The 24895-nt window shown below is 41.1% G+C and overlaps 1 protein-coding gene and 2 pseudogenes across 2 annotated transcripts; 1 reads left to right on the top strand and 2 right to left on the bottom strand.

Moving 5' to 3' along the window:
• Window positions 1-4686: 4686 nt before the first annotated feature.
• LOC147621760 (pleiotropic drug resistance protein TUR2-like) lies at window positions 4687-6712 on the bottom strand (annotated as a pseudogene). Its single transcript, XR_015269712.1, has 2 exons — window positions 6025-6712; window positions 4687-5474 (listed from the first exon to the last, which is right to left on the bottom strand). The product of XR_015269712.1 is annotated as a pleiotropic drug resistance protein TUR2-like (transcript).
• Window positions 6713-10556: 3844 nt separating this feature from the next.
• On the bottom strand, window positions 10557-11794 carry LOC147621761 (heat shock protein 90-3 pseudogene; annotated as a pseudogene).
• A 5489-nt stretch (window positions 11795-17283) lies between these two features.
• LOC147621762 (uncharacterized) lies at window positions 17284-18623 on the top strand. Its single transcript, XM_086823503.1, has 3 exons — window positions 17284-17645; window positions 17744-18079; window positions 18193-18623. The coding sequence occupies exons 1-3, from the start codon at window positions 17369-17371 to the stop codon at window positions 18621-18623; spliced, it is 1044 nt and encodes a 347-aa protein (XP_086679629.1). The 5' UTR covers window positions 17284-17368.
• Window positions 18624-24895: the final 6272 nt, after the last annotated feature.

Below are 24895 nucleotides of genomic sequence, written 5' to 3' on the forward strand. Positions count from 1 at the left end.
TAATTCAAGAAGGAAGGCCTGTGGCTTACACTTCTCGTAAGCTTAAACCCTATGAAGTCAATTATGCCACCCATGATTTGGAACTCCTTGGAGTTGTTCATTGTTTCAAGTTATGGAGACACTATCTCCTAGGCCGTAAGTTTCTGCTTGTAACTGACCACCAAAGTTTAAAGTGGATCTTCACCCAGCCCAAGTTATGGAGACACTATCTCCTAGGCCGTAAGTTTCTGCTTGTAACTGACCACCAAAGTTTAAAGTGGATCTTAAAGTGGATCTTCAACATGAGGCAAAGGAGGTGGATTGAGATTCTACAAGAGTTTGATTTTGATATCAAATTTCGTCCTGGAAAGGATAATGTTGTAGCAGATGCCCTCAGTCGCAAATCCTTCCTAAGTGCAATCTCTATGCCAAATAACCCCATCCTAGAGAAGGTAAAGCAGGTTTCACCTCATGACCCTGATTACCAAAATCTAGTAAGCCTAGTTCACAAGGAGGCACCCACAGAAAAGGAAAATGTATTGATCAAGGGATACACCCTCGATGATGAATGCCTCTACTTCATGCATAGGTTATGTATTCCCAAAGATCTTGCACTGAAGAAGATGATCTTGTATGAAGCTCATGATAGCCCCGTATAGCAGCACACCCAGGTTATGCAAAAACCTTGAATGCCTTAAGGAGAAGTTACTTTTGGCCTAGAATGAAGAGAGATATCCTTCAATACATCAGACAATGCCTTTCATGTCAAAGGATTAAAGCTGAAAGAATCAAAATGCCCAGGAAACTCCAACCTCTGGACATTCCTCAGATGAAGTGGGAATGTATTAGTATGGATTTTGTCACAAGTCTTCCCACAACACAAAGAGGATATGATTCTATTTTAGTATTTGTGGATATGCTTACCAAAGTGACCCATGTTATCCCAGTAAAGAAGACATTTAAATCTTCTGATATTGCCCACCTTTTCATCAAGGAAATCTTTAGGCTTCATGGATTGCCAAAAAGAATAGTGAGTGACCGGCACTCTGACTTCACTTCAAAGTTCTGGACATCATTATTCCAGGCTATTGGAACACAACTTTGTTTCAGTACAGCTTACCACCCAGAAACAGATGGTCAAACTGAGAGAGTTAATCAGGTTATAGAAGACATCCTGAGAGCCTATTGTGGGCGTGAACCAAAGAAGTGGATTCAGTATCTCCCTCTAGTGGAATTCTCTTACAATACATCCTATCACCAAAGCATAGGGATGTCACCATTCAAAGCTCTTTATGGTCAGGAATGTTTGTCTCCCTTAAATTTCTCTGACCCCCCACTAAAGGTTGAAGCCTCTAGGATGATGCTTGAAGAAATGGAAGTACAAACCAAAGCTATTCGTAAGGATATTAAAGCCGCCCAGGATCGACAGAAGCATTATGCTGATACCAAAAGATCTGAAAGAATTTTTCAGCAAGGAGACAAAGTTTTTCTTCGAGTGCGGCCAAAGAGAAGTTCTTTATCTCTTGGAAAATTTAGGAAGCTGAGTCCAAGGTATTGTGGGCCTTATGAAGTCATCAAATGTTTGGAAAAACATGCCTACAAACTTCGCCTCCCGACCCACCTCAAAATCCATGATGTATTCCATGTAAGCTTACTAAAGCCATATGTGCCTCATCCTGATCATATTCTTGATGATGAACAAGTTGTAATCCCAACTCAGGGAGTCCTTGAAATGAGACCTAATAGAATCATCGACTCTAGAGAAAGAGTGCTTCGCAATAGAATCCTTAGGGAACATTTAGTGGAATGGAAAGATTACCCTGAGGAGGATGCCACTTGGGAGGAAGAGTCAACCCTCCAAAAGAATTACCCAGAGTTCGTACCGAGATGAGGACATCTCGAGTTCTTTTAGTAGGGAAGGATGTAACATACCCATAATAAATAACAATGTACTTTTTAGAAAATGAGCCATTTTTGCTTAGAAATTTGTAATTTTGAATCTATGCATAATTTTACGCTTAAAATAGTTTTTTCTGAACTAAAAACGGGTACCTGGAATGGGTTTAATTAAGCTTTTAAGCCTTTAAATCTGCAAACTTCCGACCTAAAATAGTAACTATCCAGGCGTCTAATCAACGAACGCAACACGCCCCCATGGTCACGGGGCAAGGCCGGACATTTTCGTCAAAAAAGATTTTTGACCCCCCCCGGGCGACGGCGGGCGGTCGGCGTGGGCCCCACCATGGGCGCCGCTCGTGAAACGACCGACAATCCACCCGGGACACCCAAGTATGTACACGACCTAGACCCACCCTCCAGCACACCCCTACACGTACCCCCTCCTCCCAGAACCCTCTATCCACAGGTGTTGCGCTCTCTCTCTCTTGGGGACACCTCCACCCCCATGTGTCACACTTTATCTCTCTTCGAGACACCTCCACCCCCAGATGTCTCACGCCCACACTCTCTCCCGGACACCTACACCACCCACGTGTCACCTTCCCGCACCCGGACGTCCACCCTCCAGCACCTATAAAAGGACCCTCCCAGCCCCCTTCTCCGAGCAAGCCCCCAGCAAGCGCCTAGGTGCAAGCCCTCCCTCAAGCTCTAGGACATGTCCTACACTCTTCTCCCCCCCGTGTGAGAAGACTTAAAGTGTGCTTGTTCTCCAACCCTTGCCTTACTCTTCCCTAGGCCTCCCTAGATGTACACTCTTCTCAAGAGCTCTCCAAGTTAGGGACACCTCTCAAATTCCCCCCCCCTATGCGGTGACTTAAACTTAGGTTAAGAGGTCGTTCCTACCCATAAGCCCAACAAGCTTTTCCTACCCCAAACGGACTCCGTTTTCGAATCCGTTTGAACCAATAGAATTCTCTCTTTTCTCTCCAAGTTCCCAACCTCTTATATTCACCCCGTTCTCTCTCTATCATCTTAAAACTCTAGTGCTCCTATCGCGCCGAAACGCCGCCGAAATGAAGAACCATGCGCTGCCCAAGGAGGGAATGAAGCGAATCGCGTCCCTTCGACTTCGCCCCTCTTGAAGCGAATAGGCACACGAAAACCATAACCAGGTTGGTCATTTAACAAGTTTAAGTAAAATTCTCTCTTATGAAGCTTAATGCAAAGATTCGAAATAATAGAAAAGGAACCAAGGTTAAACCCCTAGTATAGATGGCCTAAAGTACCTTATGGTTACTCTTAAGTAAAGTTATAAGAAAATAATCTTGCTTTTGAATCATTGTCTTTCCAAAATGATGGTTTTTTTTAATATGTGAATTTATTGAATAAAGGCTATGTCCCTTTTTATTGGATACACTACTGGTTTATTGCTAACATGCAGGTACAGCTTCTCCCCCCCCTTAGCTAACTCCGTGCTTGCCTGTGTAGCCGGGCGGAGGATATAGCCAGGCCGGGAGTCGGCCCAAGGCAATCCCCTCCTATGCCACTGGGAATTGGATTTCACCACCAGGGTGATGTATATATGCTGCCTAGTTCTGTGGGTCCAGGCTAGTGCGGTGACTTAACCCCCACCTCATGAGGAGACGTCCCCTCCGAAGGGCGAGAGGGTTTGGTACAAGCGACAGTACCTGAGGGGGTGACAGGACGGCTTGGCCCTCATCGGCTGGCTGACGATGAGGGGAGACGGTCCGTGAGGTTTACCCAGCTGGTTGAGGCTGGAAGATCGAATTCTAGATTTTCGGTGTGGTTGTGGTTGTGGTTGTGATTGGATTGTGGTTATGGTTATGGTTATGGTTTGGACATGAAGTTTGGATTGGAATATCGGCCCGGTTCCAGGGTCTTTGTAAATATTTTTCACTGTAAGTATGTTTGTTGATTTCAATGTTGTGCTAAGGAAGATTTCTTTTAAGGAATCAAGTGTAATTAATTAACAAAGGAATTTGTTTTTAAGTGTTTCACAGTGTGGTAGGACTTAATTAGAAAACAATCGAACGGGTGAGTGTGTGGAAAGTGGGAGAATGGATGCCCTGACGGTACCATTCTAAGGATGGGTGGACCCGATCAGTCGGGTAGCTTTCTACTAGTCGTAACTTACGATACTTAGGGAATAGTAGAGTCCCGAACAAGACTTGTTTTAGGGGACCGAGCCAGTGGCCGTGCCTCATGAAATACGGGGGGAAAAGGCTTGGCTTCCTTGAACCAAGTGTGGGTCTTGTTCCATCTCCACGCACATTCCGTGCTGGGGATTAGAATTTCCTTTAGGATGACTACGCTTCCCCTGCGAGATAGAGTTAGGTCCGTCCGTTTGCTCGTAATCTCGTATTTCTACGAGATCGAGGTGTCGTCAATCGAAAAATAACACGAGACTTAACCGCCTATCAAAAGGATTCCCCCGTCCTACGGGTTGGGGTCCTTACATAGCCTTAATTTTCTTGCCACATTCAACCAGATGGATTTGGTTGAATCAACTGCCCAAGCTCTCTTGCTTCAAGCCAGTCTCCTCGACTAAAGGACTTGGCAAATCTTTAGCTTGTGGGGGAGTATTGCATATGCCCTTGATTGTATTGGAGTGGTGGGATCAAAAGGTTTTATCTCTAAGAGATATTAGCACATGAGATGAAGTTTAAGTAATGGATTTTCGCTCATAATGAGTTGCTCATAGTCTTGTGCTAGGAGATCTAACATGGGGTCGAGGTTGTGTTTTGTCATTTCATGACTTTGATGCTGAGTAGTGGTGGCTGGCTGTCGAGGGATTCCTTGGGGTTGACAGTGTTAGTTATTGTGAAATGAAAAGAGGAAGAGGAAAAATTACTCTCAATCAGTGGTGCATTAGTGTTATCCTTATTTTTATGATCATGTATACTAGATAAATAAGATGTTATGGGACTAAACACTAGGTAGATTTTGTCCTATTCTTCTTCTCTCTTATGTCTATATCATCGGAAAGTGGTGGTGGTTTTTAGTTTAGTTATAAAGAAATCATGAAGTGCATGTAGGTCTTCCTCTAGGAACTATTATGGAGGAGAAGGTGATGGTGTGTATCCCAAGCTTCTACAGAGCATCGTATGGTCAGTACCCTCTAGGATCCTTTTCGCAGGTGACCTGGCACTTCACTCATAGGCCGCTTCCTTGGCCCCTCATCCACCATACTGGAAGCTCATCATTTTAATCGAACGGAGGCTAGTCAAGACCTTGGCTGACCTTTGCCACGCGAGACGTCCTCCTTTGACTCTCTGTCTGGCTATTGCAACATTCTTAAACTCTTATCATTCCATATTATTTCACATTATTCCATATCATTCCATGTCATTTCACATTATTTCACATCATTCCATATCATTCGACATTATTTCATATCATTCAACATCATTCCATATTAATTCACATCATTCTATGTCATTTCACATCATTCCATGTCATTTCACATTATTGTGAAGTTGTAAAGGGTTGGCAGTACTTTGTTTCCAACATAAACATCTGCTTCAACATTTAGATACTCGAATTGAACTTCAATCTTGAGCAAATCAATCCCAACCCTGTGATACAAAACAATGTTTTAGTTTTATCATCACCGAAATTTACTATTTTATGGATGAGGAGCATGTATATACACACTGTCCTGCCAAGGTAAATTTATGCAAAGCCTCCCACATGTGCCAGCAAAGGCTCGGATCATTGTGGCTAAACTATTGGAGAAGGACATCAAATGGCGTGTGCGCAAAGTATATATAAGCCCAGGTGTCCGTATTTCTCAACACCCTCCCTTGGTGCCACATTCCTCGGCTATACTGCAAGGTGGTTGGATGTGAGGTGTTACAACATGTCATCACCCCCCACCACTAGAGAGCTCTTTGGGATGACTAGGTGGAACAAGTCCTAGGGTTCAAGTTCACTTTTTCTTGGAACCTGCTCAACTTTTGAAAAATCCGCCTCAGCTTGAGAGGAGAAGAAATAATGCCACCACTTATTTTGCAAAAAATAGTAATAATTGGATGAAATTCTTGTTCAAAATTTCAATTTCACACGCACAATGCAGCGAAAGAAGGAGAAGCCTGAAATCAGAAGCATTTTTGGGAGTTTACTTACTTTTCACTTCTCTCTCTTAGCTTGAGGAGAAACCGCTCGTTGTCCTCTTCAATATCATGCAGAAGTTTCTGTATTAGCTGCTGCTTTTCAGCAATCCAAGCTTGGCTATGTCCACCTCCTCATGGATGACCATGCCCGTCTCGCTGACAGTGTCGAGGAAACCTTTTCTTAGCCGATCATAAGTGGGCAGCTTCTCCAGGGCTGCCCATTTGAGAGCTTCTTCATCATCGTCGCCCCGACCACTAGAAGGCCTCGAGAAAACACTGTCATCCGTCGCAAACATTCTTTGGCTGGCTGCCCTTGCGTCTCCCCAGACACCAACACCAGCTTCGCTCGAGAACGAGGCCATCTCAAGCAGCTCAGCTACTTGCCACAAATGATGGTGCTAGAGCGATTGATCAGAGGAATGATTTATGACTCTGATTTTCGCAGCGAGTTAGCAGTGTAGACTAATGGAGATGGACTGGTTAGCTACGTGATAGTGAAAATTAGAGACAGAATGCTTCCCATCATAATGTTTACTAGATTGATTAGAGTAGATTAAAGAGAAAGACTAGAAGATCAAGGAGGATTTTACTTAAATGGCAAGAGTACTTGGCCGAGGAGAGACCCTGTGTGCATGCAGAAGGTTTACGTGCTAATCCCCCAAAACCAGAGTAGGAGGTGCTTGCGGCCGCATAATCTTCACACGCGACTCGTGAGTCTGTGTGAAAGAAAGAGAGAGAGAGAGAGAACTCCTTGGGAAGTCGCGCGCCTGTGAACCACCTTTGAAAATTGGTTAAGGCCTAGGTACCTTGTAGCTTTCAAAATTTGAATTCCAAGATAGGTTTGAAAATTTCCTCTCTTGTTTGTCGCCAGAATGAGAATTATATTGAAAACAAAAACAAAAATTGAATGCTGGAAAAACTCAGCCTCTAGATTTTTTGGCCTTTTTTATTCTAGAACCATTGAAGTACCTTTGAGACCCCAAGCCAATAAACACCCATTGTGGAAATTTTGGCCTCCCTTTTTTGACTTCTAGTCATCTTCTAGAAAGATCCTTCGTGGTGTAGACGTTTGACCTCTTCACCTCTAAAAAGGTGGTTCCTTAACCATTGCTCTTCTAGAACGAGCTGGCTTTAAAGTGAAGAATTGGCCATTGCTCTTCTAGAAAGATGCTTCTAAGTAGACTTGGTCATTGAAGAGCTACCTCTAAAGATAAGAATTCGTTTCTCTTTTTGAAAAATGCATATGAAACAATTGATCATTGAGGAGCTGTCTTTAAAGTTAAGAATTCGTTTTTCTTTTTGGAAAATACATATGAAACAATCTTTCAAAGTATTGTTTGTTGACGTTCATTTGAAATTACATGTTAAAGCCTCTTCATACACAAAAATTAATTTCTCATGTTTGAAACATTACAAAGCATTTTTATACATGAATCAATTTAGTACGTGTGAGACATCAAGATGAGTTTAGAAGTAGTTAGTTTTCTTACGTTTAGAACGAAGGTTTCAGAATGGCCGAAGATTACTTCCATCCTTCAACAACCATGTATCCACACCCATTTAATAACCCCTTCATGTGAATCAAATTAATATAGTGTATACTTTGCAAGTGAAGAGGACAAAACTACCAATTTAAATGATTTCTCGTTTCATGTGACGACATTTGGGGAGACACTTGAGTTCTTCCTTGCCATGCCTATTAGTATATCAAATTAATAACGTGCTAGTAATTAATGTGCCCAACCACAGGACTACACTTTGTTGTGCCATGGAAAGTGAGTCACATTCGGCATAGCGAAGGTGTTACCAACAACCATATGAGCTTCTAGTAGCCCATCTTTCAATCTCATCATCTATTGTCTTTGTCCTCGTCACTGGATCCGATTTCAAGCTATAAATAAACCTGAAAGCATCAATAGAGGACCCCTCTAGTCATATATATTCTGTAAACAAACATGAAAGCACCCTAAGAGGACCCATATGTTGGACTATATATAGCTCACCCTAGCTTGACCTAGATCTCACCTATATATACCTATTTACTATCAATAATATACATCACTTTAGGAGCGATGTCGCATGTACCTCTCTTTCTCTTTTGCTGTTTATCATATTTGTCAACATGGTATCATAGCGAGTTACCCTTTCAACAACGAAGAATATTGGTTTGAACAATTTGGACGTTTCTTTTTTGAATAATTTATGGATTTTGTAGGTTTCTTTTAGTAATAATCTATGTTTATCTGTGTAAGTATCTATGATTTTGCATAAAACATCAATTTTGTCCTTGTTGTGTATTGAAACAAGTTGCAAGATTTTGAGCCCCTAAGTTTACTAGAACTTTTTGAGGGCTTTTTGATCCGCATTTGAAGATTTCGTTGACAAAGTGCCCTCGATTTTAAATCAAAGATCTTTGAAAACGGAGTTACAGGGCAAAAGTTATGATTGTTTTACTGTTAATGCAGTTCTTTCATGTTCTGAATGCACCATCGTGCAAAAGTTTCTTGAGCTTTTTTCACTCATTATTTTTGCCTTGGATCGCTATTTACGACAACCGTATGCCCTTTTACATATATGCTTTGGGCACTTTTTCCTATTTTTTAACATATTATTCTTTCTGTCCCGAAAAGCATTAATACTGCTATTTTGGTGAAGTTCATTTTTATTATCAAGGCTTTTTTTAGCCTCATATATTATTTGTGTCTCGAAAAGCATTAACACTACTATTTTGGTGATGTTCGTTTTTCTTACCTTTTATTATTCACACATTTTTTATCTTCATCGCGCTCTCTCCATGGTGAATATTGCTCTTATTAAAGGTTATTCTTTTGGTCAGGGTTCTATTCCTATTTCTCAAGGACATGGTTTTTCTAGTTGGAAGGCAAAGATGACTTTGATTCTTTAAGGTGACGATCTTTCTGACATTGTATATAGATATTCTCCATGTCCTCAGTGCCCTATTGATGTTGCTCGTTCACCTATTACTAATGGGAAGTTATTTATTGATTGGCAAATACTTTCATCCGAATGGACAAAGAAAGATAAGGCTGCTTACGGTATATTTTGTCTGCTTACGGTATATTCTGCTACATTTATAGTGGATTTTGGTGCCACTAGTAACATGACATATCAGGCTCAATGGATTCATAATTATCATACCTTACCAATCAAGAAGATGGTTTATCTTTCTGATGATACTACATGTCAAGTTATGGGTATTGGTGATCTTTACTTGGGAACACACTCCTTTACTCGAATTTTGCAAGGTGTCATGTTCCTGATCTTGAAGGCAATCTTTTATTAGTTTCTGGTCTTGTGGATCTTGGTTTATTTCTTGGTTTTGACCATACTCAATGTCGACTTGAGAATGGCAGAAAGCTCATAAATCCTTGCTTTTTACAAAGACTATTGACCCATAGCTAGAGAATCTCTGAAAGTTTGCTGAAAAGTTATTTACATTGATTGAGTCCTGCGAGAACTCATTGCCCCTTGTACCATTGCAATCCCGCTTTACAATGACACCTGGCCAAAATCCCTCATCTGAAGATTGCACATAAGTTATGTGTCAAGAGCATGACCAGTTCCAAGCATAGATCTCTTGACCCTTTATCCAAGTGCCTCATACATAACACATGTAGGCACAACACAATCTTCAAAAGATTTCCACATACATGTGACCATTCACATCACATATTTCATATATTGCCAACATCACCATTTCAAGATGACTCTTGATCTCATGAAAACCTGCTTTCAGATTCCAACAACTCACAAAAGCAAAAATAACATATGGCGTATATACATCATCATGTAATTTCCAAAAGCTTCATGTTCACAAAACTAAGATCCAATCAATCATTCTGTTGTTACAAGGTTCCAGAATCAAAACCACCTTAAACTTTGGAACATTCAAACTCCCAAACTCTCAAATTCAAGAAAAACTCTCCAATCTCTAAGGCCATAAGCATTAAGGCTTTTACCAAGAGTTTTTATTTTTGAGGTAATTAAAGCCTTAAAACTAAAACCTTTACCAGAAATCAAATTCATAAAAAGGCTTATCTCTGTTTCAGAAAAACCGAATTTCATGTCATCTCCATGAGCTTCTACGTCGAATTCTCTCCTTGCATGAAATCGGGTAGCAGTTCGCTTCATATTTGAAAATTTTTAGAAAGCATATCACTAAATGAAGCTTCTATTACTCTCCAATTCTAACTCCTACAAGGCTTGAACAGAAGCTATAATCCCAAAGCAAGATAATCTGCAAAAATCGAGCTCTGGTTTTTTTTCCTCCCCTTTTTTGCACACTTCTCCCCTTCAAAAATGCATCGCCTCCTTATTTCTGATTTTTCCCGCAAGGAATTCGGGCCGAATTCCTTTTGTAGCCCAAAACTCGCGTTTCCCAAAATGAAAATACGTTGTGCCTCCTTTTTTTGCTTAAAATTTGGATATTCTTTTTTTTTTTAATGCCTTCGTATTTTTCCCATGCAAGACGCCACCTTGACCTGCGGGCTATACTGTAAACCAGCTACCTCTTAAGAGGTTCAATTAGTCCACTTCCTCCATCTTACTGCCCTCTGCATCAGCATCGTCTTCAAGAGGCAGCATGTCTGCATCAAAATCTGCCGAGGCAGAAGCATCATCATTTATACTCAAGCCCAGCTTTAACATCCTGTGAATCCTTCCTCCAAAGGTGTTGGGGTTCTCAAGGCTGAATCCAGAGGTAAGAAGCGCAGTTTTATGTAGTAGTAGGATTAAATCTTTCACAGACTTATCATTCTTATCAGCTTCAGACCTCTTTAGTTGGAGACACAAGTTTCTTGCCATCATACTCCTTAAGCTGTCCAACTGCATATTTATCCATTGCATCAACCAAAAAGAGTACCTCATAGCCCTTTTTCTTCAGACGCTCAAGGAAAGGAGAATTTTCCACAGCCTTCTTACTTTCGCCAGTGATGCAATAGATGTCACTCTGCCCATCCTTCATACGTGTAACATAGTCTTTAAAACTAGTCATATCGTCACCACTTTTAGTAGAATGATAACGTAGGAGGTCGGCAAGCTTTGCCCTGTTGGAACTATCCTCATGGATTCCAAGTTTAATGTTCTTTCCAAAAGACTCATAAAACTTGTGAAAATCCTCCTTGTTCTCTGTAATCTCTGTAAACAGCTTGAGGCACTTCTTAACAAGATTTTTCCTTATAACCTTCAGGATCTTGTTTTGCTGCAGCATCTCACGGGAGATGCTCAAGGGCAAATCTTCTGAATCAACCATACCTTTGACAAAGCCAAGGTACTCGGGAATCAACTCCTCACTCGCTTCCCTCAGTAACTACTCTTGCCATCTTTGCAGCTGTTGATGTTCTCAAAGCCTCTTTTTGAAGCTCTTCCTTTAAGCTCTTAATACTTAGAAGATCTGCCTCATACTGTGCAAGGACGAGCTCACAAGCCTTCAGCTCTGCCTCAGCTGCCCTTAGTCCTTCTTCCTTCAGCAATGTAAATGTTTCCTCTGGTGATGTAACCTTGGCATTCTCTGCATTGCTAGCATCTTTTAAAGCTTCTACCATCCCAGAAGAAACGTTCATAATGCCATTTTGCATGGATGCATCTTCAACCATATTATCTACTCCCTCTCTAGAAGTGATCAGTTTTGCTGGTCCTTCAGTCTTTCTTGTGCCTCCATCAAGATCAAAAACTGCAACTAATCCCTCTTTCTTGTCAGCCCTATAAGAAAGTGATGCTGCTTTTGGTTCATTGATAATTCGTGCTACCTCAAGGTTCACCATAAGCATAAAAACTTCATGATTCACACCACACTTATGTACAGAGGCATCGAGAGACCTGGCTCAGCCTCAGCTCATCTTATTGAACCTCATTTACAATATGAACATATGTACATAGGCATCATAAAATGACTCAAGTCATGGCACTTAATCCCATGCATCTAGATTTATATTTAATGGCCTCACATGCATGGTTTCACACCATAGACATGCCATGGAACGACAACGTTATACCTCATGCACGTTCATTTTTTAAGGTATAATGAAGGGTGATCTGACATGGGTTTTACATACCTCATAAGCTCGCCCATCTTATAAATACATTTTTTAAAACTCTTATTTGCACAATGGTTAATGCTAGTAGGTAGTATGAACTGCGCACATAAGAGCACATGTATGTATGGTTTATGCAAGTTAGAATGCTTACTTCAATAATGCGTCAAGACTTGCATTGCTCAATCCATAAACTGTTTGTATATTGAGTAGTTCAAGTGAAGCACGTAAAATAGAGAATGTGCACCCTTCAAAAACCGGTGTCAATGAAGCCTTGTAAAGATGCTCTTGTTCCATATCATCGTCGTCCATACCTTTAGGATCATCCCTAAAAAGATACCGCACCATATCATCAAACACTTCCTCTTCCACAACTTCGTGGGGTGCAGGGCTATTGTCATCCCTTTCCCACTCATCTCTGACAATAGATCCCAAAGCTCCAGCATCATCTCGTCGACGCTTTGCGTGCTCTTGCCGCGCATAAGGCACCATGTTAGGGTGTCATACTGCATCCTGCTTCAATTAGAGTATATATATTACAACTCCATTAATTTAATTTGGATACCATGAGTCATTTGAATACTATCAATTTACATCTACTCACCTCTAAACCTGTTTGATTCCATTCTCCATACATGGAGATGTGATTCAAGGTAATTTGACGCGCTCGTACAATGCATTCTTGACATCGATTACATATACACTCGATCCTTTGTCCCAACCACACATCGCGATTACGATGATGCATTGTCTCATCCTAACCAGAACTGCTTGAGGAGGTTGATGACATCCTATGTACAAAAGAGAACACAAAATCATAATCAGTTTTCAATTAAACTATAAAAATCGCATGTATAAACGCGGCTATATCCTCAAAATCGCATGTATCAACGCGGCTACATCCTAAAAAATGCATGTATCCACGCGGCTATTTCCTAAAAATCGCGTGTATAAACGCGGCTAAATTTCAAAAATCGCATGTATAAACGCGGCTACATCCTAAAAATCACATGTATAAACGCGACTGATTAATTTTAAATGCAAATATACACGCGCTTTTACATGCGAGGACCTGTCCATACCTAAAAATAACCCGCCTTCTCCAAATAAACATTTTCAAACTCAAGATTTGCTCTCCTTCGTCGCCGCCTCTTCCAACAGAGCACTAAACCTAAGTGCAAGGAGCAGACAAGGAGAATACACGGGTGAAGGAAACCAGCCAAAAAGAAGACTCACTTTTTCAGAGGTGAGTCAGTTTGTCCTTTGTCCTGTCTCTTTCCTTCCATTTGTTTATGCTATTGTCTCTTTCCTTTATGCGTTTGTCTCCGTCCTCCTTCTCTGGTTGCCATCTGGTGCATCTGGTGAACGATTGTGACAAGGGGCGACAGTAGGATTTTTATAAGGATGATTTGTCGGAGGTCAGTCAGTCGCTTTTAAATTTTTTTTTCGCACACGACTGTGTTTCACCCATACTATGGTCTTAGAGCTAATAGGTGGCTTGGATGATGGTATTTGTGTTTGTGATGAATACAAGTATGATATCATGATGACTTATCTCTCAATGTGAGTCAAGAGACAGTCCATGATGTACATGAGGATGGTGATAGTCATGCATGCAATAATGTGTGTGTAACCTTTGAAGATAACCACACAAGATGGATGCTGTGGTGATAGTGATGTAGTTTTTGAAGAGTTGTAGGAGGATAACTCTATAGTTTTGAGTGTTGTTGAAGATGTGAATTCTCTAGATAGTGATGTCAGTTTGATGGTGGAAAATCATATGTGCTAGCTTGCATTTGTGCTTTGATGCAATCATGTATATACTTTTATTTTTGCAGATTCTTTATGGATATTCCAGGTCCTTCATCCAATCCATTTGCGTACAGCAATTGGCTGATGGAGATGTTAAATCATTTTGGGCACCATCTTGGTCCTTTTGAGCTTACAGAGTACATGTATGCCCATCCCCCTTCTTCCATACCTGGTATCTATACCCCGCCCGCGAGTATCCAGGGCACTCCACCGCCGTCTATGCCTGCGAGTCCGACGAGATGGCATGCAGCTTCTCCTCTTCCATGCCCACCGAAGAGACACTCCACCCGCAGAGCAGTAGGAAGAGTGGGAGTGGAGGATGCGGCGGGTGCTTTGGTGGGGGAGATAGTAGGTCACGCGGTGAGAGAGGAGATAGAGGGAGAAGAGTTAGAGGAGACAGTGAGGATGAGGAGGAGATGAGAGAGGTGGAGGGAGTGATCTACTATGATGTGACGGATAGGGGCGGGATAGTGATGGATGCGAGGGGGAAAGAGGTAATGGAGTACATGCGTGGGGTAGTATCAAACTTGTATAGAAATTGTTTTATTAGATTTAAAGATCAAAATAGCCGATTAGTTGGGGAGGTGATAGAGGCTGTACATAGTCGGTACCCCAATCCCCCACATGCGACATTCTCAGATGTATGGGGAAGGACGCGAATAAGGGAGATCTTAAGTAATAAAAGATCTCACCTTAAGAAACTCGCGTACGATGATGGGCTAAATGTAGCTGCGGGTGGCTATCTTGTCGAGAAACCTGCCACTGCACACAAACGTGAGTGGAAGGAGGTAAAGAAACAAGCAGAGGGTGGCGTGAAGAGCAGGCAACATGTGGAGGCACGACCGATCCAGATGGAGACCATTGGATCTTCGCATTTCGGATCTGACGACGTCGAGTCATGGGAGGCAGAGTTCGTAAGTATCTTGCCACTTTATTTGATTGTTTACTTAATTCATTGATTCTATGATTGTTTTAATCTTTCAAATTGTGTTGATTATGACAAAGCGACGGGTTACAGGGAGGAAGCCCACAGCCCACGATACTGGGTATGCTCGCCGGCATAGCAGAGGTGACACGTGGGCCCTCTTCAGAGTCGAGGGACGTATTACGAACGCGCAGTTTGAGATGGCCATGAGACCATACGGTCGACAGATACTTGAAAACTCTAAACCAATGATTTTGGTTTATTGAATTACATATATATATACTTATATACTATATATTACTTGAAGAGGCACAAGCTGCTGATGATCCACCCGCCACCACTGCAGAGGGTGGACGTGAGCACTACTCATCAAACATTCCGACCGATGTGAGCTCATCTGATCATGGAGGGAGCACTGAGTCATCATCTGGGTGTGAGTAGTACTCAGACTTATAGTATCACATTCCATATTGAGAATGTGGTTGTATATATATTTTTGTAATTGAAGCCATGGGCTACTTCCACATATGGACTCCCTTGTATATACATATACACATAAAATTTTGATAGTAATATTGAATTGTGAATCGATAGTATTGCATTCATGTCTGTCTTGAATCGTGTATTGACAATGTATGCATTCATGTCGTTCTTGTCTTAAATCTTCCTCGTGGATGGTCCAATGCACCCAAAGAAAAAATCCAGAGTGTTATTGGGTGCTGGAATGTTGGAACAGCATTCAGGTACCAAATAGCACTCTCTGGATTTTTTTTTTTTGCTCTTTGTTTGCGTGTATAGACGTGTCAACTCTGTAAAAAGTTGCATGTATATATGCGAATAATCTGTGAAATATGCGTGTATAGGCGCATCAAATCTGTAAAAGTTACGTGTATATACGCGGATAATCTGTGAAATACGCGTGTATTAGCACAGCTAAAATGACAAAACGCAAGTATACACCCTCGTATCAGCACGTCTAAGCGCAGTTGACTGACAGAACGCGTGTATATGCCCGTGTATCAACGCATCTGACGATTCCTGTACACGCGCTTTTACACGCATGTCTGTGGCCGTGAGGATACACGGGCCCGCTACTTTTTTTCACAAGCCATTTTTAGTGGCTAGGAGCGCGGGTATGAGCCCGATCCCTTGTAGTGTACCACTGGCCATATACTATATGAGGTGCTTGGATTGCAAAAGAATTAACATCAATCCAAGTCTTAAATGTCTAGGCTCTTCCTAGAAGCTTGGCCACATTTCCTCGATGTGCTCATCCATCTTCTATAGAAATTATTTGGATAAGTAATCATATGGATATCACTTTCGCAAGCCCGCGGAAGTGGGCTAAGGGTGTTGGAGGTGATCTCCTTCTTCAAGATCCCTCGCTCCAAGAAGTGCCCATGCCTGCATGCATGGTCATCTCAGAAGAGCGCAGTGTAAAGAAGACCATTGATCTGTAGCTATAGCCACTCGTGGAACGTGCCCAAGCAAGCCGTTGTCACGGGCAACTTCGAAGATTAGAACACCAACTACATGTAATGTAATCAAATACATGATTTTTTTCCATCTCATTCTTCTTTTTGAGAATCATCCATATGGCAAGGAATAAAGCATTTCCTTCACAAGACTCGCCACTCAATAATTTTGCTTTGTTAGATAAGTCATCCTAACCCTATCCTAGTAAGGCTTGTTGTCAAAGCAATCATAAATAATAGAGGATATTGGACAATGAAATGTGAAAGAATAGCTCAAAGATTCACGGTGGTCCTACGACAAATAAAAGAAATGTGAGAGCATTGCTCAAATTTGGAACCTACAAATTTTAAACTTTAATGCAAACCCATCTTTACAAATAAAAGAAAGAAGGCCAAGGTATTCTCAAGGCCTTTAAATGCGGTCCAAGGTATTCTCAATAATGGATTTCACTTGAAGAGACCAAGGTATTCAAACGATCATGACAAGTTGAAGAGACCAAGGTATTCATACGACATACGACGTGGTCCTACCACAAGTTGGAGGACTCCAAAGCCCAAACCAAACTTTAAAGACTTTCGGAAGGACTTCCATGTCAAGTTCTACGACTTTGTAGGCCTTAAATTTTGAATTCCAAGGAAGGCTGGTTGAGGAATGTTTCACGACAAAATAGCCCCATATTATTATTATGATGAATTGTCATATAATGTGTTTAAGTAGCGATGAATTGTGTAATAGAGTACATGGGTTTCTCTAATAAACCATCTTTTACGTCTAGGTCAATGTTCCAAGCTAGGTGTTGAAAATACGTTACGATTGAAAAAGAGAGTCGTCATAGAAAACAGCCCCATATTATTATATTATATTGCGGATGAATTGTGTATAATAATATAATATATTATTATTACGGAAATGCTTACAAACGCAACAGCTCCGCCAAAGGTGTATATATACCGCAACTGATCAACCGGCGATGGCAAACGTAGTTGTAGTAGACGAGTCTGAGAGAGAGAGAGAGAGAGTGAGTGTGAGTGTGTGTAAAAGAGAGATCACAGAGACACTAGTCTCGAGAGGGCACTAGTATATAGGAGAGGATGGCACACTACGCTGCTTCTGCTAGCTTGCAACTCTTGCTTCTTCAACCGTCTGGCAGGACAAGACTAGAGCTTCCTCAGTACCCAACATCCATGACGAGATTAGGCAGGAGATCGTGTGCGGAGATGGCCGTGTTTAAGCAGCTGCTGAAGCGCCAGTGCGCTCCTTCGAACCTCCACAGTACATTACCTCGTATTACCAGGCGCGACGCAGTCCCCAGCTGCGTCTCAGCGCCGCCATTTAATGGGACGTTGCTGCCGCAGCAGTACAGAGAATGTAAGCGAGCTGTCGCTGTTTTTACGTGTAGAAAATTAGTTTGTTATTACAGTACTTATATAAGTGTGTCGAATACATTTGCTTGTCGTAATTGGCAGCAGCAGCTGCAACCAAAGATCGATTGAGGGTGCTAACTACGTGGGCAAGCCCATTCGGCATGCGCGTGTTAGTAGCGCTGCACGAAAAGGGGCTGGAATTCGAGTATGTGGAGGAGGTGCTGAGGAGCTTCAGCCCTGAGGTGATCACATCGAACCCCGTCCACAAGAAGATACCGGTGTTGATCCACAACGGCAAGGCCTTGGCCGAGTCTCGTATCATCGTAGAGTACACTGACGAGCAATTGCCAGCCTCCCGTCCTGGTACGAGAGGCGATCTCATGCCGGCCTCAGCGTGGGATCGCGCCCAGGCTCGATTTTGGTCCGACTTTCACTCAGGTGAATGATCAATATTTTGGCTGGCTGCGATCAATATGATGTGTGCGAGTACGAGTATGAATATATTATATATCTGTGTAGTGCTGCAGCAGCTGCTGCGTTGTGTAATTAAGGAATTAGTTGTGGTGGTACCGGATCTGATCATAAATGCATGATGATGACACAGTTTTGCCCGGACGCCCACGACATCCTGGTGACCGATGGAGAGAAGCAGCGCATAGCAATCGACAAGACCATCCGGCACTTGTTTCACATAGAGGGTGCGGGGGCAGGGGCATTTTTTTCACGGCGATCACATGGGCCTCATGGATATCACTTTCGTGGGTTTTCTGCAGTGGCTGAGGGTGTTGGAGGTGATCTCCACCTTCAAGATCCCTGGCCCCAACAAGTGCCCATGCCTCCATGCATGGATGGAGGCCGTCTCACAAGAGCTCAGCGTAAAGAAGACCATTCCGAAGCTGCAGCCGCTCGTGGAACGTGCCCGGGCAAGCCGTTGTCGCCGGGACTTCGAAGACTGGAAGAGCAACTACGTGTAATTGTGTAATCAAATCCTCTTCTAAACCCTTTCTTTGAGCCTGATTGACACCTGAGCAATAACTTTAGAAAATAATGAGTTAACCACTGATACCAAATGCTCTAAATGCTCTGATACTAGGTGTAAGACCCCTACCCTGTAGTTTAACTGAAAGACATGCAGCGGAATAACGACTATACAAGATAGAGCGACTTCCTCGGGGCCTCACCTATGAATGTCCGAGCAAGGGACTAGTCTGGCGGCTCTTCCAAAATGAAACCTGAAAAAACTTTCCTCGTCCAGAAAGCATAGGCGATTCCTCCAGGAAAATCTTCTAATGAAAATTTATCTAATAGGGTCAAGAACCTTAACTATCTTTTGTATTGCGACCGAACCCGTGGGTCACATGGCCGAATGAAAGGAGAAACTTGCACTTGGTTCATAGAGATCAACGCTTTTTTTCCCTCAAGTGAGGCACAGTCCCGTTGATTCTTTCCCATAGAACAAGAATTATCCCATGATATTTTTCAACTATCGTAACTTGAACAGAATTGAACTTTGTTGTAGGAATCCACCGATCCAGCTAACCCCAACCACCCCATGGGTTAAACAACCGTCCAACCCCTGCATTGGTGGGATCCCTCTTTATAAAAATATCGTTGTGTTTTGTCCTGTGTACTACGGAAAAGAGTACGCACGCCCCCTAGCCGCCACTCATGCGAAAATATTAAATAAACACACCACTTATGTACCCAATATGAAATTGCCTTTTCTCATTCAACTATTTTCAAGATAGAATTGTAATAAAACCACAATGTTTCGATCATAATCCTCAGTATTCAAGTTCCAGGATCCAAGTTCAAACTTTTCTAATTTCTATCCATAAAATCCATATGGACTCTCCATTGAAGACCAGCTAGATCAACCAAGGAGATCTAGTTTACCAAAAAGGAACCATGGACTCATCCGTTGATGACCATCAAGGTCAACTAACCAAATCCAGGCCCATGTTCAGAAAACAACTCCAACTCAATATTCCATTTCTTCCTAGATGCACGTGTGGGTATCCTCGGCGACCCAGAGCCCGAGCACCGTATGGTTAATATCCTCTAGGATCCTTTTCGCACGTGACCTGGCACTTCACCCATAGGCCGCCTCCTTGGCTCCTCATCCACCATACCGGAAGCTCCATTTTAATTGAACCGAGACTAGGTAAGACCTCGACTGACCTTGCCACGCGAGACGTTCTTCTTTGACTCTCCGTTGTTGCAACATTCTCAACCTAGGTCCACGACCACTTTCCAGAAGATAGTCAAAATGCTTCCTCCAGCATTCTTGACATAAAACAATCCTTAAAAATAATACATTTTTCAAGTAAGATTTCTATCTTTACACATCATTTCTCATCATTCCATATCATTTCACACTATTCAACATCAGTCCATGTCATTTCACATTATTTCACATCAGTCCACATCATTCTACATTATTTCACATCATTCAACATCATTCCACATTAATTCACATCATTCCACATCATTCTGATCCAACCACGGGACTCTAAATGATTCGGGTGCAATCAAGGCCTGTGGGGTTCACCTAAAAATATGGAAGTATACCATGTGAGTTCAAGTGAAGGGGTTATTTAATAGGTAAATTTACAAAAATACAGTTACATAAGGGGTTTTTTTAATCACATTTGAAAAAAAAAACCGTAAGTCCATAAAGAAAAAGGACTCATTTTATTCATGAAAAATTCAGATACCCCTTGAACGCATGTGGTAATATGCACGTAAAATATCATTTCCATTTCTGATCATAAATAATCGTCACGCGCCATGCGTCAATAAATTTTTGTGAGTACGACTCTCTTCTTTTGTCCCCGATGGTTGTCTTTGGCCATTTTGAAACCTTCGTTCTGAACATAAGAAAACTAACTACTTCTAAACTCATGTTGACATTTCACACATAAGATATTGATTCTTGTATAAAAAAAGCTTTATCAGAAAATCACTACTTCTATACTCATTGTAATGTTTCAAACATGAGAAATTAATTTTGTGCACGAAGAGGCTTTAACATGTAATAAAATTGATATTTTAAAACTCATATTTATGTTTTATACATGAGAATTAAATCTTGTATAGGAAAAAGCTCTTGCATAACAAAACACGTTATAAGACAATCAGCAACTTTACCGCCTGTGAAAAGCTTGGAGAGAGGACATTCTTAATGAACAAGTGATAAGCTTTACTTGTAATTTTGTACATGCCAAAGATTATTGTGAATATATTGGACTAAGTTCTTTAATGTGTGTGAGCGAGTGTTTGGCTTTTAATTATTACTTTATGATAACTTCCTCACTTTCATATAATGTACATATATATTAAATGTAATCTCACATGTATTATTTTTTTTGGAAAGTATATATTATATTATAAAAGGGCTATTACATCAAGAGCATCCTTTCATCTCTCAATGGACTGAATACTGTGCAGAATCATCAAATGTATAAGGTTAACTTTTGAAGATCAAAGGAATATTACATATATTATTATTCAAAGTATGAATGAGCTTCTTTAACTCATTATTTTCTAAAGTTATTGCTCAGATGAGCTTCTTTAACTCATTATTTTCTAAAGTTATTGTCAATCAGGCTCAAAGAAAGCGTTTAGAAGAGGATTTGATTACACAATTACATGTACTTGGTGTTCCAGTCTTCGAAGTCCCGGCGACAACGGCTTGCCCGGGCACGAGCGGCTGCAGCTTCGGAATGGTCTTCTTTACGCTGAGCTCTTGTGAGACGGCCTCCATCCATGCATGGAGGCATGGGCACTTGTTGGGGCCAGGGATCTTGAAGGTGGAGATCACCTCCAACACCCTCAGCCACTGCAGAAAACCCACGAAAGTGATATCCATGAGGCCCATGTGATCGCCGTGGAAAAGATGCCCCTGCCCCCGTGCTCCTGCATCATGGACCATTTTCAGGGCACCCTCTATGTGAAACAAGTGCCGGATGCTATGCGCTGCTTCTCTCCATCGGTCACCAGGATGTCGTGGGCGTCCGGGCAAAACTGTGTCATCATCGTGCATTTATGATCAGATCAGCGATGCATGTCACGGCCACGGTACCACTACAACTAATTCCTTAATTACACAACGCAGCAGCTGCTGCAGCACTACACATACATATAATATATTCATACTCATACTCGCACACATCATATTGTTCGCACATGCATGCAGCCAGCCAAAATATTGATCATTCACCTGAGTATCCACAAATATTAATTACACGACGCAGCCAAAATATTGATCATTCACTTGAGTATCCACAAATATTAATTACATTCGCACATGCATGCAGCCAGCCAAAATATTAATTACACGACGCAGCAGCTGCTAATATATTCATACTCGTACTCGCACACATCATATTGATCGCACATGCATGCAGCCAGCCAAAATATCCACAAAGTCGGACCAAAATCGAGCCTGCGCGCGATCCCACGCTGAGGCCGGCATGAGATCGCCTCTCGTACCAGGATGGGAGGCTGGCCATTGCTCGTGAATGTACTCTACGATGATACGAGACTCGGCCAAGGTGGATCAAGAGCGGTAACTTCTTGTGGACGGGGTTCGATGTGATCACCTCAGGGCTGAAGCTCCTAAGTGTGTCTTGTTGCGTTTGTAAGCCTTTCCTATGAGTACGACTCTCTTTTTCAATCGTAAGGTATTTTCAACACCCAACTTGGAACATTGACCTAGACATGCACTCTATTACACAATTTATCGCTAATAAACACATTATATGACAATTCATCATAATAATAATAATTTTGTCATGAAACATTCCTCAACCAGCCTTCCTTGGAATTCAAAATTCAAGGCCTACAAAGTCATAGAACTTGACATGGAAGTCCTTTTGAAAGTCTTTAAAGTTTGGTTTGGCCTTTGGAGTCCACTAAAAGCTTGAAATTTCAGCACTCACCCCATGTTTCTTCAACTTGTGGTAGGACCACATCGTTTGAATTGTAACCCTACCTTGGACTGCATTGAAAGGCCTAAAGAATACCTTGGTCTCTTCAAGTGAAATCCATCCAAGGCGTGGGCCCTTGTTGGAGTGAGGGATCTAGAAGGAGATCACCTCCAACACCCTCAGCCCACTGCAAAAAGCCCGCGGAAGTGATATCCATATAATTACTTAGCCAAATAATTTCTATAGAAGATGGATGAGTATATTAATCAAATATTCTAAAGGTGAACTCTCAAGGCTAAAAGGACACATTGTGGGGATAAACAATGAAAAAGCAAAGTCACCTAGTAAAGGGAAAGTAAGAAAGACCACAAAGGATGATAAGGTGGGAGTTATTATTCTAGTGTCTAGAGGGTCTAGAAATTAGTAAGGTGTTTATGATACTTAAGAAAATCCGAGGGCCAAAAATTTAATTAAAGGAGAATTAAAGAGGGCCAAACAACACTTGACAAGAAGGTAGACATGGAAGATGTTGTAAAGAGGTTTAAGATTGAAAGATAATATTATTTATCTGAGGCACTTTGAATCAAGTTTAAGTGAATATGCACTCACCAAGGACAACTATACATTTGGGACGTTGACTTGAAGAAAATGTATAATGATGTATGTGATGAGTGGGCAAGGACTAAACGCAGTAAGGCAAAGAAGTCAATTTTTTTGCCTTAAATATTCAATTTCTTTACATTAAATAGTCATTTTTAAGATGATAGATAAATTCAAGGAGGTACACAATATACTTTTCCATGCAAGAGTCATGCCATGGGAGGTATGTGAGGTGGCTGAGAAGTTTCAATTGCTCACACAAGCAAGAGCTACAATTGGGAGAAGATTGGGCATCATCTTCTTCAATAGGAGGATAGAGCTTCTCATCCAAGGTGTCTAAGATTTTGTACCTTTTCCAAAAAAAATAGATGAGTTGAACTCGATGGATTGTATGTTTCCTATTATATTTTTGAAATTTGACCTTGGGTTAATAGGCCACCTTCTTAATGCATTGCAAGGTGTATTATAACATTGTGAGAAAGAATCATGTTAGAATGGAGAAGCTACAATAATAATGCACAAAAGGGAAAACATAAACAACTCATAAAGTCCCATGATATAATGGTTCTTAGAGCGTATATGTATAGTTTGGAACGCAATGAAGCTCCACATAGAGAAAACAAGCTACATGCAATTGATGAAAAGCTCATTGAAGAAGATGATTCAAGTGAAGAGGATTTAAGAATCCGATAAGAGAGTCCTTTTATACAATCGATGTTTTTTATTGTGGGCTTGAGATCTTCATTAAACTTGAAGAGGCCATATTGTGCACTTCACACTAAATCAAATGAAGGTGATATACTACAAGTTGAATGTTCAAAGGTGGTTGAAAGCAACATAGATATTGTAAAGTGGGAAGAAGGGTTATAAATTGAAGAAAAATAAGAGTCAACCATGAAGCACTCTCTAGTGAAAGAGGAAATTTATGATGAGGAATTACTAGTAAACATAGAAATTGTGGCCTTAAAGACTGTGGTGGCAATTTATGATGAGGAATTACCATCAGACATAGAAATTGTGGCCTTAAAGAATGTGGTGGTAGAGCAAGAAGAATCTCAACAACATTATCATAGAAGAACCTCTCATGTGTTCTAGCATAGTGTAAAGCAAGAAGATGAGAATGGAATGCCAACGGTGAATTGTAAGGAGAAAGAACCTCTTCACAAAGAAACATTAACAACCCCTACCATTGATGATTACCAAAACCTCTCTGAATTTCGAGAATCTTGATGGAAACTTTCTTGTATTTCGTAGCTCAAAAATGTTTGTGAGTGCTTAAATTTTAAAAATACATTTAAAATTAGATGTATAATTTTGTTCATAAATAGAACATTATTCAATTTGAATGTAAAATATTTAAATATTCAGCTGTATGATTTTGTTCAGAAATAGAACATTCTTCAATTTGGATGTATGTGGATACTCCACACTTCTACTAGAGAAAATGGGTCATATTATTATTAGTTATTGTTATCCTAGTATTTAGTATTAAATTTCAAATCTTTCTAACAATTGAATAAATTGTTAGCCTATTTTAAAGCTTTTTAACAATTGTGGTTGATTGAATGATTACTCCACACTTTCTCAATTCACTAGTTTGTAGTTGTTTATCAACATTCCAATTGTTTTGTAGCAATTAAAAGAATTCAAGTAGAGTATACATTCAAGTAGATAATGCTCTATGCTTTAACTTATAATGTAGAACATTTACCTTAATGCTATA

This window comes from Cibotium barometz, chromosome 29 (genome assembly GCF_041138505.1).
Source record: "Cibotium barometz isolate CiBa-2024 chromosome 29, ASM4113850v1, whole genome shotgun sequence".
Lineage (NCBI taxonomy): Eukaryota > Viridiplantae > Streptophyta > Polypodiopsida > Cyatheales > Cibotiaceae > Cibotium > Cibotium barometz.

What these genes read in the sequence shown, in the direction of transcription:
- LOC147621762 (XM_086823503.1), top strand. Translation starts at nt 17,369, where the DNA reads ATGGCACACTACGCTGCTTCTGCTAGCTTGCAACTCTTGCTTCTTCAA. An exon ending in GCCGCAGCAGTACAGAGAAT is followed by an intron (nt 17,646 to 17,743) that starts GTAAGCGAGCTG and finishes CGTAATTGGCAG; the next exon opens with CAGCAGCTGCAACCAAAGAT. An exon ending in TTGGTCCGACTTTCACTCAG is followed by an intron (nt 18,080 to 18,192) that starts GTGAATGATCAA and finishes TGTGTAATTAAG; the next exon opens with GAATTAGTTGTGGTGGTACC.